The 16,512-nt window shown below is 33.7% G+C and overlaps 2 protein-coding genes across 8 annotated transcripts; both read left to right on the top strand.

Annotated features, from left to right (window-relative positions):
• Positions 1-374: 374 nt before the first annotated feature.
• LOC110660591 (non-specific lipid transfer protein GPI-anchored 5-like) lies at positions 375-1,730 on the top strand. Of its 2 annotated transcripts, none has more exons than XM_021818938.2 (3): positions 375-1,144; positions 1,272-1,313; positions 1,410-1,706. In XM_021818938.2, exons 1-3 carry the CDS (start codon positions 820-822, stop codon positions 1,535-1,537), a joined length of 495 nt encoding a protein of 164 aa, XP_021674630.1. In that variant the 5' UTR covers positions 375-819; the 3' UTR covers positions 1,538-1,706. The 2 variants fall into 2 exon arrangements, with proteins under 2 accessions (XP_021674630.1, XP_021674629.1); XM_021818937.2 differs by having other exon boundaries at positions 378-1,144; positions 1,239-1,313; positions 1,410-1,730.
• A 2,886-nt stretch (positions 1,731-4,616) lies between these two features.
• LOC110660661 (uncharacterized) lies at positions 4,617-16,296 on the top strand. Of its 6 annotated transcripts, none has more exons than XM_021819032.2 (17): positions 4,617-5,065; positions 5,613-5,802; positions 6,509-6,817; positions 6,942-7,031; positions 7,573-8,055; positions 8,208-8,315; positions 8,924-9,054; positions 9,161-9,290; positions 9,920-10,283; positions 10,381-10,904; positions 11,024-11,203; positions 11,280-11,438; positions 11,782-11,856; positions 13,063-13,237; positions 13,733-13,929; positions 14,930-15,145; positions 15,410-15,548. In XM_021819032.2, the coding sequence occupies exons 1-17, from the start codon at positions 4,857-4,859 to the stop codon at positions 15,434-15,436; spliced, it is 3,567 nt and encodes a 1,188-aa protein (XP_021674724.2). In that variant the 5' UTR covers positions 4,617-4,856; the 3' UTR covers positions 15,437-15,548. The 6 variants fall into 6 exon arrangements, with proteins under 6 accessions (XP_021674724.2, XP_021674721.2, XP_021674720.2 ...); XM_021819029.2 differs by having other exon boundaries at positions 4,622-5,065; positions 13,063-13,186; positions 13,739-13,929; positions 15,440-16,296; XM_021819028.2 differs by having other exon boundaries at positions 4,622-5,065; positions 13,063-13,186; positions 15,440-16,296.
• Positions 16,297-16,512: the final 216 nt, after the last annotated feature.

The raw sequence follows: 16,512 nt of genomic DNA, 5'->3' as shown, positions 1-16,512 counted from the left end.
TGGACCCTATATTTGACTTGGCATTTTGGTTGACCGGGTGGCCCTTGATTAGGCCTATCCTGATTTAATAACTTTTCTTGTTTGAGAGATAGGTCTGCCCTTATTTAGGGTCAACTATAATACAATTGGCCATCTTCCCAAGCCAGAGGTTATGATCTCAGCCAACGAGATCACCTCATCTAGAGACATCTTACAATCCATCATTTTCTTTGCCAATCACCATGCATGTACAATATTGAGAAGTAGTTAAGCCATTCCAGAAGAAGAAAGATTAGAAAAATAGATGCCCCATGTCAGAGAAGTTTGTACTTAGTATTATTGAGGTCCAAGTCTTAATTAGTTATTAATTTTCTTCTTTAAATGGGCATCTTAATTTTTTACAACTACAGGAAATCTCACTTCTAGAAACGACAAATTTATATCAGAAGATATGATCAATTTGGAAGTTAGGTCATCAGATTACTCTCTTTCCATCAGATCTAAGTCACTTCTACAGTTCTATTTGCTGCTGCACACAATCATTTCAACCAGAAGCTTAATTACTGTGCAATGAATCTTAAACCTCATCACATTGTATAATGACACGTTCACTATTTTCTTATAATAATTGCAAATCTTACCTCATAGAGTCTGTTCTAGTTCACCAAGCCTTAACAGGTAGAGTTTACCACCCAAATAAACAAATGAAAATACTTGTCCTTATAAATTAGTCCTCTCCTTTCACTAAACTCCATGCATCAGTTTTATCTTGTAGACCAGCAATTGCAAAGACTCTATAGACTTCAGTAACACTTCCAAGAATCATCTTCACTATTCAACATGGCCTCAAGGGGAATCAACAGTACCAGTTTAGTTGTTCTCCTTGTGGCCATGTTGTGGGCAAGAGCCACAGCTCAATCAGGCTGCACCAGCGTGATTATCGGCCTGGCTCCATGCCTAAATTATGTTACAGGAAGCTCATCAACTCCATCATCTTCATGCTGCTCGCAATTGGCTAGTGTCGTTCAATCACAGCCGCAATGTCTCTGCTCAGTACTAAACGGCGGTGGTGCATCATTGGGTGTTACTATAAACCAGACGCTTGCTCTGGCGCTTCCTGGTGCCTGCCATGTGAAAACTCCTCCTGTTAGCAAGTGCAATGATGGTAAGGCTAAAATATACACTTTCATGAAATGTAGTGAGTTCCTATACCTAGTAAAATTCTTTTTAGCATTTGATGCTTTATAATTTTTGGGTAGCTGCTAATGGAACCTCAACGTCTGATCCTCCAGTGGGTTCTCCTGAAAGTTCGCCAGCTGATTCTTCAGTAACAGGTACCTTTGAATGTTGACATTTTACAAAAACTTGTTCCTCCATTTCATTTTCGTTTTAGCAACAAAACATGCCCTAATGGATATTGATGGGTGCAGGAGGATCAAAAGCAGTTCCAGCGACGGAGACGAGCTCTGCCAATGGCTTCAAAATGGACATGACCTTTCAGCTCGTTCTCTTTGCTATGTTCATGGCATCATGTGCCTCAACTATTAGCAGCTTCTGAGTCACATTTGGGGTGTCTTTGAGCTTCTTCTATATTATGTGTGTGCTCGTTTTAATTGTGTTAGTACCTCTAGAAAAGTTTTACATTGTAATGTGCTTAATCTTGTATGAGTGGTTTGTGTTTGCTTAATCCGTTGTGACGCTTGCTTTGCTATATCAGTATAATAAAACGCCAGCTTTTAGGCTTTGTGTTCTTATTCAGGTTCTTAATGAAACACATGATAATATAATGCCCTAATGTGTGTGTATATATTTGCAACAATTTAGGGTTGGCCGTGAACTAAAATTGATCAATTAGATTCTAAAATAGACAAATTGGGCCAATTTGATATAATTTTAGTTGTGTGGTACACGCTCATCTACGGTAGAAATTTCGGTATTTTAAAGTTTGGTCTTAAGTTTATAAAAAGTTACAATTTGGTCATTCTTTCTCTATATATACTCTTATCTTTTCACTCTTTCTCCTTTAAACCCTTCATCTTTATAATTTACCTTCCAAAAAACCACAACAATAATAAACAAAAATTCAATTGAAAAATAAAATAGAAAACCATCAATTCTTTTTTTTTTTTTTTTTTACTCTTTCAACCTCGTCTTAATTTTGAAAAAAAAAAAATCAAATATTTAATAATTCCAACATTAAAAATAATTTCTCATGATATTGTTTTTGGAAAAAATATTTTTTCTAAAAAATAAAAATTATAAAAACTTCTTTATTCCTTTTGATTGTTAAATTTTGATAAATTATTGGATATAATTATAGAAATTAAAGTTTATATTAAAATTATATTAATTACTCATTAATATCAGTTATCAATAAATTTATAAAGTATACCTCCTAACCAAAATAATTAAAATAAAAGCCATTATAATTACCTCTTAAGCATCACATACTAACGATTTATTGACAGTCGTGTCAATTTGATATATTAATTAAAAGTGAGGGTTTAATTAGTTAATTATGTAAATTTTAGGGTTTAATTATAAAAATTAATAAATTTAATGATTTTTTTGACAATTAAATCTGATTTAGAATTTCTGATATGACTTCTTTAATGATGATATTATAGCAAACGTAAAATTCTGATTAAGTATACTAACAGTTTATTAACGATCAAATCAATTTGAGACATCAATTAAACGTGAAAATTTAATTGAAATTATATAAATTTTAAGATTTAATTATAAAAATTAACGAACTTCAGAGTTTTTTTTATAATTAATATTAATGCATTGAAATATAATTGTAGGTTACATTAGAGGGCTTCATTAATTATTAATTAAAAGCCTCTTACATTCGCGCAGAGAACAAGCTTATTGATATCCTGTGCAGAGGGCTCCTTTTTAATTTTAAATTATATATTTTAATCTTTAAATTAAGAGCAATTGTAGCAAAACTTCAAAATCAAAATTCTTCACATCAAAACCTCCATTCTTTTTTTAATTCCAGTAAGATAATATCACGAACCATTAGAAAATAACTTATTACATTTTGGAATTTATCATTTATTTATTTATTAATCTTAATTTGATTCTAATGAAGGATTAGCCGTCTTCATCTAGAGTAGCAGCTTGTTAATATCGCTCATTAAAAAAAGTGTTGTAATATCAAAATTTTCATTACCTGCATCTATCTGATCTCTTTACACATTTTTTGAGATTTAATCCAAAATTATTTAGAATGGATAAAAAAAGATTCATATAATTGATTTCAAATTTTTGAAATAAATGTTTAATTAAATTGAATTGAGTTGCATCTTATCCGACATTGATGACAAGAGCATGAGAGAGTATTGGAACTCTATACTATTGATCATCTTTGAACATTTGAAGACCTTACACTTCTTGATCTTGTAAAAGAATAGTTATAACAGATCCATTGATGCGAAATAAAAAATTAAAGATATATTATTTAAATAAATATATTTTGAAACTGAAAGTGAATTTTTTGAGCATAGTGAAATTAAATTTATGATTTCATATAAAAATATTAAAATATTGTGGGACACATACCCAAAAACTTATATATTTTTGCCAAGTTATATAACAAAAATTAGAATATAATCTCTTTATTTTTAAATAAAAATAAGTTAGTGTCTTATATATATATATTTTATCGATAAAATTATTATTTTATTAAAATTTATCATTAATCAACTAGGAATAAAATAGTCCATCCAAATCTAAAAATTAAACTGTGATATTGAATATTAAAATTTCAAAGCCTATACCGTTAGAGAAAGTAAAATGTGATTGACTAAATTATTATAGTCTTCAACCTATTAATATAATATTAAATATATGTTATTTTAGAAACTAATTTATAAATTATCCTAAAAAGTATTATTATAAAAATAAAGATAATTCATAATTTAGTCTCTAATGTATGAAAAAAATCACAAATGGATAAATTTTAATGAATTATTATTATGGTAATAAAAACTTATTTTGAGAATTAATTTATTTCTCTTTAAAAGAATTAAATTATGATTTTTATCATAATTCAGGATACTAAATTATAAATTATCCAAATTTATTCACAATTTTCTTTAGCGATCGATACAATATTTGTTTTGTTCAAATTTTGATCAGATCGTTGATAAAATACTGAATTTTTTTTTTTTTTTTTCAATTCCATTTCAATCATTAACGCTTTGTTTGGGTAACTAAAAATATAAGGGAAAGGAAGATAAATTAAGTGAGAGAGAGGAAGTAAAATTTCTCTTATGTTTTTTGAGAGTAAAATTTATTAAACAAACTTCAATTAGTTATATGTGTCAAAATTAACATTACATCATTATCATTGAATGATTTTCATGATTTGTTTTGTCTTCCATTTAGGGCTTTTGAATATAATTGAAAAGTATCTAAATTCAATTATAAAATCTATTTGGATCAATTTTAATTTAAAATTTATGAAAATCAAACTACAGTTTTATGATTTCTGGATTTTCACAAAGTTTAATAATTAAATATTTTAATTAATTTAATTTTTATTATTTTAATTCAATTTCAGATTGAGCGAGTCCTATTTCAATTCCCAACTGACCCTTTGGAAAGTGTCTTTAATTTCATTTCCTTTCCCCTCAATAACTCTCTCTTCTCTCAAAACAAACAAAGCAAACAAGGATTACGAATCTCGCAACGGGAAATGAGGTCCAAAAGCACCGAAAGGGACCCCAAAGGCTCAAGGCATTGCTAAATGATTGTTTCATTCACTTCTCTTTTTCTTTCTTCCACCTTCCAGAGCTGAAACTTCGGTTTCGCGCCTCTGTTATCGCTCAGAACTCAAGCAAAAAGAATCAAATTTTGTTCCTAGAATGGAACATTTTGATAATCTCACGGTCGAAAACGACGACGAACTAGAAGAAGTGGCACGACGAAGAAGCGGTATTTTCTTGCAGCTAAAACCTTATTGCTTGGAGCTTCTAGAGCTTCTCCAAAACCCTAAAAAAGACTCCTCTGCTATCCATTCATTGCTCCAGTTCCTTCGTACCTCTCCTTCTTACGCCCTCCAACCTTTCTTCGAGTAAGTCCAATTGTATATGTGTATGGTTTTTGTCTTCAATCAAGTTTTCCAATTAGAATTTATTGTTTCTTTTGCCTTAATTGTTAGCTAAGTAGGAATCAATTATGTCCGTTGCTACCGGGAGTAGGAATTTTTGAGTCACTAGTCATTACCAAGAGACATCATAGGTTCTCTTTAACTGTAGATAAGTAGCTGGGTTGTTTTAAGAGATGAACACAGTTATGTGGGCTATTGTATGTTCATAAACAATTTGTTTTAAGTACCAAAAGTACGGAACTTTTGATCAAGTACGTAACTTATTGGCAAATTACTGCAAAGTTGAATTCTTTTTATCATATTTTTATATTTTCACTTATTTATTTTTCAATAAGGTGGGTGTATATTGGTGTGTGGTTGAATCTTGTTCTTTTTATATGAACTGAATATAATTGGCATGTGGGCATTGTTTCCGAATAGTATCTAACATAATTGTTACTCTCTGTGTGTGTGTATTTATTTGTTTATTTAGTTATCTCTTAACAAATGTGCTTCTTTATTAATGTTTCAGCTATACCTTGTTCCCACTGCTGCTTCTATTGGATGCAGCAGTTGATAGCAGAGGTTCGAAGAAGGATGATCCTGAGGATAAAGCTAACTCCAAAAATTTGCCTCACAAAGTGAGTGATAAAGTGGCTGAAGCTGTCCTGCAATGTTTGGAGGAGCTTCTAAAGAAGTGTCATTTGGGATCTGTGGATCAGGTGGTCTAATTTGAAATATCTTTTTCCTTGGACATGAGCCATTTGTATATGTCTAAGTGATGTACACTCTGAATATTTTAGCATTGTTCTTAGTATAAACAATTATCAACTGGTTGATGGATTGTGGTTTTATCATTTGATGGGAGCTTTCAAGTTTAGGCTTTCCATAGGTTAGACTTGAGGTTTCTTTCCCCCTTCCCCCTTCCCTGATAATTTCAAGCCCTGTGCTGTTTTACTGGCCTGAAAAAACAATAGATTATTGTCTTAGTTTTTTCTTTAGCTGGATTCTTTTTTGATAGGAAAAACAGAAAGTTTTTGCCATAAGACATCAAGAGGATGCATCCGTGCATAAAAATATTCTTTCAAACTAAAAATGTCTATCATACAAACAAGAGAAGTGCTAAGAGATGAATTGTTCATAAGACAGATATGTTAATTCTAACGTAACCTGTGCTGATGAGTAGACCAAAAGTGTAAAATCCAAAGATTTCTATTCCTTAAGGGCATCCACAATATAAGCAAGGCTTTGATTTATTGAGAAAATTCAATTCGTTTGCTGTTCTGCATGGAACTTGATGTTAGCCTGGTTGACTCGAGTAAACACTTTTACAAATATTTGAGGACTTATTTGAATAGTGCATGTAACTTACCATTACCGGAAGATATTTATTTAACCTCAAATTGTCAAATGTGATCATGTGCACAGATGGTTGTACTTATGAAAAAATTGACTCATGTGGCTATGCTTTCTCCCCATGAGGCTTCAGAAGAGTTTCGTGAAGGAGTAATCAAGTGTTTTAGGTCTCTACTTCTAAGTTTACCTCCTTGCTCAGATGAAGATTGCTCATGTAGACAGAGTCTTGGTCGGCCTGCACTCTTAGAAAATGCAGATATGCAAGCATTAACATGTGGGACTTCAAATTATGATTCGGAGCGAGAGGAATGTTTACTTGCATTTCTCCAGTCACAAACTGCTGCAGCTGCCATTGGACACTGGCTATCACTTCTTCTCAAGGTACATGCCTTGTTATCTTTTGGTTCATGACAATTGATTATATTCCAAACACTTCATACAATTTTTCCCCCTTAAATATTTCATCCTACTCTTTTATGCAACCAATCATGGATTTTGTGCAAAGGCTGCAGATATTGAAGTGGCACGAGGACATCGAGGCAATGCAAAGCTCCGTGTTGAAGCCTTTGTGACCTTACGTGTGCTTGTATCTAAGGTAATTTTCTAACATGAATAGACTGCCTGGATGTGAGAGGTTGGAGTTCATCACTTGAGTAATTCCTGTGCCTTTTATCTGAGTTCTTTATTAGATTTTACCTTCTTAGAGAGTGCCCCCTTGTGGAAACCCTTGAATAGTCCAAATTTGAAAATATATTAGATGGATTTAATGAATTCAATTATTTTCACCAGGATGATGGATTTTATTGATATGATGCAACTATGATTAATTCTTGGGAGTCATTTTATGTTGAGATGCAATGAGAATTTTCATTGTCATTGTTTTTGTTTGGAGGATGTTTCTTTGGGACTAGATAGAACATGTTCTGACACAGATTTGAGTTCCTGTCAGTCAATTAACTTTGCTAGTAGACACTAACCTTGTTAATATCTCAATAGAGAAAAAAGGAGAAGGAGAAAAAAATATCCTTCTATCAATTTTAGCTTGTGAATAGATTTCAATTCCTGGCTTTCTATTGCAAATGGCTTGTTCCTGCATTCAAAATTGGCCGACTTTAATAAAGAAATCACGTATGCAGGTTGGTACTGCAGATGCGCTAGCTTTCTTTCTGCCTGGTGTTGTTAGTCAATTTGCCAAAGTTTTGCATGTCTCAAAAACAATGATAAGTGGGGCTGCTGGAAGTGTGGATGCTACCGACCAAGCAATTAGAGGCTTGGCCGAGTATTTAATGGTAGTTCTTCAGGATGATGCTAATTTATCGAACCTTGACATACCCTTAAATGTCATCGCTGGATTTAGTTCAAACAAGAATGAATCTGTCCATTCAATTCTGGATGAGCTTTGCCATTTGCCCAGTATCACTCAAGGTCAGCGTAAAATTGTGGCTGCAGAATCGATTGGTGTAGCTGCAGATTTGGATTCCCATGGATCTGATATAAAAATAAACAGGAACAATAAATTTGGCAAGGAAATAGGATCTCTGCATGTGGATCGTACAAGAGATTGGATTGAGAAAACTTCAGCGCATCTGGATAAATTATTGAGTGCAACCTTTCCACATGTATGTTTTGGCATTTCATTTGGTATTTAGATATAAGTTGTTCTTAAGGATACAGCATACACATTGAAGTTTTTTGAGAATTCTCAACTCTTAGTTGTTTCCTGTGTATGTTTTATTTCCATCAATTGCTAAATCTTTTTTATTCTTTTTAGATATGTGTTCATCCAGCAAAGAAGATGAGACGAGGATTACTGGCTGCCATACAAGGACTGTTATCAAACTGTAGTTACACTCTGAAGGACAGCAGATTGATGCTCTTGGTAAGCAGAGAACATAATTCGATATTTCTATGCAATAAACCTGTCAGTTCTTCATTTAAGTTTGCTGTTGTAGTTTACCTTGTTTCTAATATTTACTGGAGTGGAATATCTGTCAGGCGCAATGCATTTTTTTTTTAAAGTTTTTCCTTCTTGTGTGATTGTCAAATGTGCAATAGGAGCCACACTCAGTGTGTTCTGTGTATAAAAGCATTGATTATTCATTTGGCACTTTGCCTTGTTGAATGCTAATAGTCTCTGACGGCAGTTTGTGTCTTCAGACCTTCCTAGAGCCTAGAGGGCTACAATTGGTTAAGTCCGTTTCATTGTGATGCATTTGTAATATCAGATACTAGAACATGCTTCATTTATGGAGTGCACATCTCCTAATTTACGGTTGATTAATTGAAGCCAATCCTCAAGGAGTTGGCTGCAAAATACTGCTTGAAAAGTTATTATCATAATTAAGCACATCACTTAAATCAGCCTGTATGAGACTGTAAGACATTAACCTTGCTTGCCTCATTTCTGAAATTTGTTCCATTACATGCGTGAATTTTAACCTTTGAAAATTTTGGGTTGATGCATATTCTGATAGGAAATTGCTGCAGGAGTGCCTGTGTGTCTTGATTGTTGATGATTCTGAAGAGGTGTCTGCACCTGCTCAGGAGTTTATTGAATATTTATTCTCTTCGAGTGGAAAACATCATGTAAAACGTGATATTACTGAAATATTTAGCAGGTTTGAACTTAGTGTAAATTAGAGAGAATGTTGGGCACAATGGATTCTCATTTTGGAAATAATTTTCTTATTATGACCTTTTTTTTTTGTATTTAAATTTGTGAAGGCTCATTGAGAAGCTTCCAAAAGTGGTAATGGGCAATGAGGACTCACTTGCACTCTCGCATGCTAAAAAATTGCTTGCAGTCATATATTATTCTGGTCCTCACTTCGTGATGGAACAGCTTGTGTCTCCGGTATGTGCTTGTGTCCATTATTAGATTTGGTTTTATATAGACAGAAAATTTTAACTATTTTGATTTTCACTAATTGCACAATTTTTTTCATGTCATTGGGAGCAAATATTTTGAAAACTGATGAGATGTAAATCTGTTAAAAATTGCCTGAAAAGTGTTGCACTTAAGTATGTAGGATGTGCACAGGAGAGCACCAAAACTTGAGCAACTATCCTTAAAAATCGAGTAAATCAAGATCATCCTTAGAGGAACCTGAATATGAACAACTTGCAGAAGTATCTAGCCAATGGAGAGTTCTCAAGATCTTGTGATATACATCTCATCAACCGAATCAACTTTGGATTCTTTATACTAATATTATATCATAAACTTTAAAATATGCATGAGTCTGCCTATTCAATATGTAGATAAAGATCAGGCCTCACGCTTGCTCTTTTAAGTGGAATCTTGTCACAATGTTGTTTTGACTAATTTGTAAAAAGCAACTCCGGAGAATACTTCTGTCCTTTCCCATTGGTTTACTTTATGATTTAAGGAAGGTTATGAACTTATGATTCTATTTTTGTTTTTCACTTTTATGACAAGAAGGAAAAGTTCCTATTTTTGGATGTACTGTTTTATATCTGTAGGTAACAGCTGCAAGATTCTTGGATGTTCTTGCCCTCTGTCTGAGTCAGAATTCACTGTTTGCTGGTGATCTTCACAAACTTACTTTAGCAAGGCCATCCTCTGTTGGATATCTTCCTTCTGTTGCTGAGTTGAAAGCTAATTCCCAGTTTCTCACTGATTACCAGACCATCATGGATTTTGTGCCTTCTGATATCTCAAAGTTAAGAGATATTCAAGGAAGAAGAATTCAATACCCATTGGAAACTGTGGAGAATAATTATGAACTTCCCCGTATGCCTCCTTGGTTTGTTTCTGTTGGCAGTCAGAAATTATATCAGCCTCTTGCAGGAATTCTTAGACTAGTAGGTTTATCTTTAATGGCAGGTCAATTCATCTCATGGAAATTCTATTTCTTTTATTAACCTTCTGCTTTATCTGCTTTGTACTTAACCCAAAATTCAATTTTCTTGCGTTTTGCTAGACTTCAAAAGTGAAGGGCATATGTCAGTTGTTACAGATATCCCACTTGATTACCTGCGTAAACTTATATCTGAGGTCCGTGTCAAGGAATACAATAAAGAGAGCTGGCAATCTTGGTATAACAGAACTGGCTCTGGACAATTACTGCGTCAGGCCAGCACTGCAGTTTGTATCTTGAATGAGATGATATTTGGTCTATCAGATCAGTCAGTCGATAGTCTTACAAAAATGCTTCAAAAGTCCATTGTTAAGAGGGAAGAGATTCAAGAATTTGATGGAAGTGTTGCTGACAGTCAGCCTTGCACAGTTGAATCTTCTGAGCTTACTCAATCTATTTGGAAGCTTTCACAGGCAAAAGCTTCTAGGAGTCACCTGATTGATTGCATTGGTAGAATTTTACATGAATATCTATCATCTGAAGTGTGGGATCTTCCAGTGGATTGCAAACCGACTCACATTCAACCTGATAGTGAAGTTGATGAAATTCCTTCTCACTTCTTCCATGATACTGCTGTGCTACATCAGGTACTTTACTTTTTTACTTCACCTGAAGTCTATTAATATCATGAATCTTTTATCAGTTCCTTGTCATTATGCATTGCATATTACTAAGATAGGATTCTACCTCTTGTTTTCTCAAGCAGGTTATTATTGATGGAATAGGCACCTTCGCTGTTTGCCTGGGAAAAGATTTTTCTTCAAGCGGATTTCTTCACTCATCTCTTTACCTGTTGCTTGAGAGTCTTATTTGCTCAAACTTCCACGTTAGAAGTGCTTCTGATGCTGTTTTACATATCCTTTCTTCTACATCTGGCCATCGAACGGTGAGTTGTATGACAAAATTTTTTTTTTGCTATAGGGTTCTGCTATCCATGACCTATCTCTATTAATATTCTGTAGGTTGGGCAATTGATCTTGGCAAATGCTGATTACGTAATTGATTCAATATGTCGGCAATTACGCCATTTGGATCTAAACCCGCATGTGCCTAGTGTTCTTGCTTCCATGCTTTCCTATGTTGGAGTGGCTCATAAAATATTGCCTCTCTTGGAGGAACCGGTATGATTATGTACCCAGTATTCTTGTAGAAGTTGAGAGTTGACTTGCTCAATTTCTGATGAATCATGATACTTGTGCTTCTTTTCTAATTCATTGACATTTTTCTTTATTAGTGTTCACTGTTTCAAGATTTAATTTAAATTACGTTATTTTTTTAAAAGCAAACTACAAACCCAATCTCTGTCGTGTTCACCTTTACATCATATTTCTTCCTTGATCTTTATTCTGGCATCTCATGTTTTCTTTTGACCTTGTTGATGTTATACATGTTTGTGAATTTGACTTCATTTAATATTTTTGTTGAATTGTAATGCTTATGGATCAACATTGTGAAATTGTACAGATGCGTTCTGCTTCACAGGAACTCGAGATTCTTGGCAGGCATCAGCACCCAGAATTAACTATTCCCTTTTTGAAGGTCATATTAACATACTTGCCATATAACAGTCCTTTATATTTGCTTGCTCTGCATTTAAGTTCCTAAGTCTGCTTCGCTTATTTGATGTTCACAACTTTGATATTCAGAGTTTTGGTGTTCTTTCTTGGCCATTGGTATGGAACATCTTAACAATGCCATTCATCATATTTAAATTTATTAGTCCCAATAGCTGAGCTGAAAAGAATCTTATGTATAGGAATAATGGCTGGTACTTGATAAGATTTAAGGTTGCCTTCACCTTTACACCCTTTAAATAATTCAGAAAAATTTGCAGCCACAACAGTGTGTGTGTGTGTGTGTGTACATATTGTCTCAGTACCTGCATCTTGATATCTCTAGCTTTCACCCCTTTCTTTTGGCCTACAATGGCTCCAGACACTCAAAATATTGGTACTATGAACTTTTACTTGATTTTAATTTGTAAGTAGCCAAAAACCAACTCAACAAAAATTATGTTTAGCCCTTTAGACATGTTCTTTAAAAGAGGCAAGTTAAAACTCCTTTTAAATTCTTATTATTTTTTAGGTTTATTGTTGTTTCTTCAAATTTGTTATAGAACCATTTTATTTATGCTACATTTGTGTTGAATTTACAAAGATTTTACATGAGTACGTGGGTTCAGCAGTTTGTTCCTTGAAGTATTATATACTATTTTCAGACATTTTTTTAATAAATTATTTATTAGGTTGAAATGCAATCTTTGAAGGTTTGGCTTAAAAAAGTTTTGAAAATTAGTTAGGCATTTAATGGCAATACATTGGAAGTATTGTCTGTTTGAGTCCACAAAGTTGAGAATTAATATAAGCAGCAGGATCTCTAATTTCATATCATTTATAGAATGATGCTGCACAGCTACATTACTAATACTAGTTTCACTTTGTTAAAAAAATCAAGTCGCATACGTTTGAAATTGCAAGACTTGCAATATATTTCAACTCAAGAAAACTCTCTCTCTCTCTCTCTCTCTCTCTCTCTCTCTCTCTCTCTCTCTAACCAGAATATGTAATTCTTTGCTTTGGATTTATATTCAAGTCAAAGCTTGATCAACACAAGAGTGAAGGATTGTGCATGAAATGTTTTGCTCTAGTGCCACTTTTTAGGAGCACTATGCCACTGTAATCTACATTAATTACATCTGCGCTGGCTTTGTAAACATCTTATGGTCAATGATTTTATCATATTTAGGCTGTAGCTGAAATCGCCAAGGCATCAAAACATGAGGCTTCGTTGTTGCCCGCTGCTGCAGAATCGTATCTGATGCATGTCAAGTCCAACATAATGAAGGAAGTTAGACAAGAATCCAGACAAGGTTCACCATCACATTTTGACAATCACATTGATATGTCTCAAATGGAATTGGGTGATTACTTGCTATTCTGGTTTGCAGTACTTCTCTATATATGAGTAGGATTTAGATTATGTGATCTATCTAATTCTTTGGATTTGGATATAACATCAGTTGCTTCCTGCAAAAAAAAAAAAAAAAAAAGATATAACATCAGTTGCACAGTATTTGCTTGATCTGGGCATTTGAGGTATATGGGTATTACAGAGAAACAACAGATGATGACAAGTTTTTCTAATTATTTGCACAAGCAAAGGAAAAGTAAAATATTCCTTTGTGTTTGCATGGGATATCCTTGTTATGGCAAGGATAAATGTGCCATTTGAGCAGAGTTTTCAAAAACATCTGGCCTATCCTTTATTGGTTGGATTGCAATGGAAAGCGGGGGAATTACCTTATTATATATATATTTTTGAACAGTTTACTAGCTATCATGATTGAAATGTTCATTATGTTTCTGATTTTTTCCCTATCTATGATTTTTTGTTCCATCTTGACATGTTACGGAAGATGAAGAATCCTGTGCTTCTTTTGATGATGATATGACACATGTAGAGCAATGGGAGAGTATTTTGTTGAAGTTGAATGATTCCAGAAGATACAGAAGAATTGTTGGATCTATTGCTGGTTCATGCTTAACAGCTGCAACCCCTCTAATGGCTTCAGCGAAGCAAGTGTCATGCTTGATAGCCATGGATATAATTGAGGTATCTGTTTCATTCATAGTTCTTAAACTCTCCCATTGTTTGGTCACATTATGAATTTGAGCTGTTGATAGATATGAAACTTAAGATGCTTTTCTCCTCTTGAGTTATGGTTCCAATTGTTATAAATCTGAAGATTGGTGGTGTTGTATTTTATGTCTGGGCCCTGGGGATGTGGACTTACTCCTCATTCTTGGGCTTCTGCATTTGGGCTCCATCTCTTTGTCAAAATTGCCTAAGTTATTTTAAATTTGCTGGGCCACTCTTTTTAAGGTTTCCCTCCCTTTCCCATCCAATGTGGGAATTATTCCACACTCATCCTTTAACTACTAGCTGCTGCACATATAGCAATCATGTGAATGTTATAGTTGTCAAAACATCTCTGCCATCTTGTGACTGCTGTTTCTACTAAAACCAAAAATGTTGAAAATGTAAATTTGTTGAAGGAAACATGGATGTCCGCTATTAGCTGCAGTGATGCTTTCTCATTTTGTTCTTTTTTTCCCTCCTCCATATCTCAAGGTGAACTATTTAAATTCCATCACACGTTTGAAATACACCCTTGTATTAGTGATGTAGAACCAAGAGCAAGAAGAAAGAAAAATAAGGACCAATCCTTGAGAAAAGGAAATAATTCTCAGAAATTATATTAATCTCAAATAAATGTCATAACAAAGCTTAATTAATAACGATAGAAACCCTAAATCTTATTTATAGAATTAGGAACCTGATCATATTAGAATTTTAGAACCCTAATTCAATCCTAATTTGAAATACTAAATTAAACCAAAATAAACTAGAAAATAATTATAAGCCTATTAATAAAATTCTAAACCTAATAAAACTCTTAAATTTCGTAATTTTACAATGAAAATAATTCCTAAATTGTATTGGGATTTTCATCTTCCCATACTGCATTAATTAGTTGTTATAATTTTCCATCGGGGGAATTAGTTTAGGGATTTTTTTTTTTTTGGCATTTCATGACAAATGACTTTCTTAGGATGGAATCACAACACTTGCTAAAGTGGAAGAAGCTTATCAGCATGAAAAGGAAACTAAAGAAACAATTGAGGAGGTGATTCGTTCATACTCATTGTATCAGCTTCATGATACTTTGGATGCTGCTGAGGAAGGAACTGATGAGAACAGGTTGCTTCCAGCAATGAATAAGATATGGCCCTTCCTGGTTGCTTGTATTAGAAATAAAATTCCAGTGGTATGTTTTCAGCTTTTTCGGTTTTATTTACTGTAAATGCAAAATTCTATCTTGATTACTAATATTAATGACAAATTTGAATGGTTAATTTGCAACAAGTTCATTCTCAGTCCAATCTCTATATATGCCTTCTGATTAGCCTGAGAAGTCAGGAAAAAAAAATGAAATTTTCTATCTATGATCAATGTTGTAAAAGAGTTGGATTTATTGTTATTATTATATTAATATTTAATGCATACAAACTGCTATTGTTGCATCCTCTAGGATTGCTTCAATGACGATTTCATTTGACAGGCTGTGAGGAGATGTACAAGTGTGGTGAGCAAAGTCGTGCAAATATGTGGAGGAGATTTCTTTTCACGCCGCTTTCACACTGATGGATCACACTTTTGGAAATTTCTTTCCATGTCTCCATTTCAGAAAAAACCCTTCTCAAAAGAAGAAAGAATCCCATTACAACTTCCTTACAGAAGCACTCCTACTTCTTCAGAGGACTCGATGGCAGAAGTTTCAAGCTTGAAAGTCCAGGTTGCAGTGCTTAACATGATAGCTGATTTATCCCGAAACAAAAGGAGTGCTTCATCATTAGAAGCAGTCCTTAAGAAGGTTAGCGGTTTGGTCGTGGGGATAGCATGTAGTGGTGTTGCTGGCCTTCTGGATGCATCCGTTAATGCGTTACAAGGACTTGCATCTATTGACCCTGACCTTATTTGGCTTCTATTAGCTGATGTATACTACTCTCTGAAGAAGAAAGACCTGCCTTCTCCACATGCTTCAAGTTTTCCACCGATCTCTCAGATTTTGCCCCCTCCACTTTCTCCTAAAGGATATCTCTATGTACAGTATGGAGGACAAAGCTATGGTTTTGATATTGATTTCCACTCTGTAGAAGCTGTGTTTAAGAAACTACATGCCCTGGTTTTTAGTACTCAAAAGTATATATGAAAAGCGATTACAAAGTAATAGCTTTCAGATACTTTTAGTCCCTTTTTAGAGCTCAGAGTGTGGTGGGCATTGTTTATCCTCCCTTCATCCGCTCTTGCACACTTTTTTTTCCTCCTTTTTGTAATTGGCTTTTATTTATTTATTTAATTTCGAACCTAATCATGAATCTGCAAATTGGAAGTAAAATGTTCGTTTGTGAATGTAAATGCGGTGATATCCAATTTCACTGATTAACATTTGGGCTGTTGTGAGAATCATGACTGCATGTTATAAGTTAATAATTAAGCAACCAATGGTTATGTTGATCTTTGAGTATGCCAATCTCACACAGCAGATTCTCGCCCTTGATTAAGAGATGGATTATCTTTATAATTTAGGTTTTACGTATACAAATTTTATTCCGTCACTTTAATTTTTTTTTA

Source organism: Hevea brasiliensis, chromosome 4, assembly GCF_030052815.1.
Source record: "Hevea brasiliensis isolate MT/VB/25A 57/8 chromosome 4, ASM3005281v1, whole genome shotgun sequence".
In the NCBI taxonomy this organism is placed as follows: Eukaryota; Viridiplantae; Streptophyta; class Magnoliopsida; order Malpighiales; family Euphorbiaceae; genus Hevea; species Hevea brasiliensis.
Note: the sequence above shows the minus strand (reverse complement) of the source record. Positions and strands in the feature narration are given on the sequence as shown.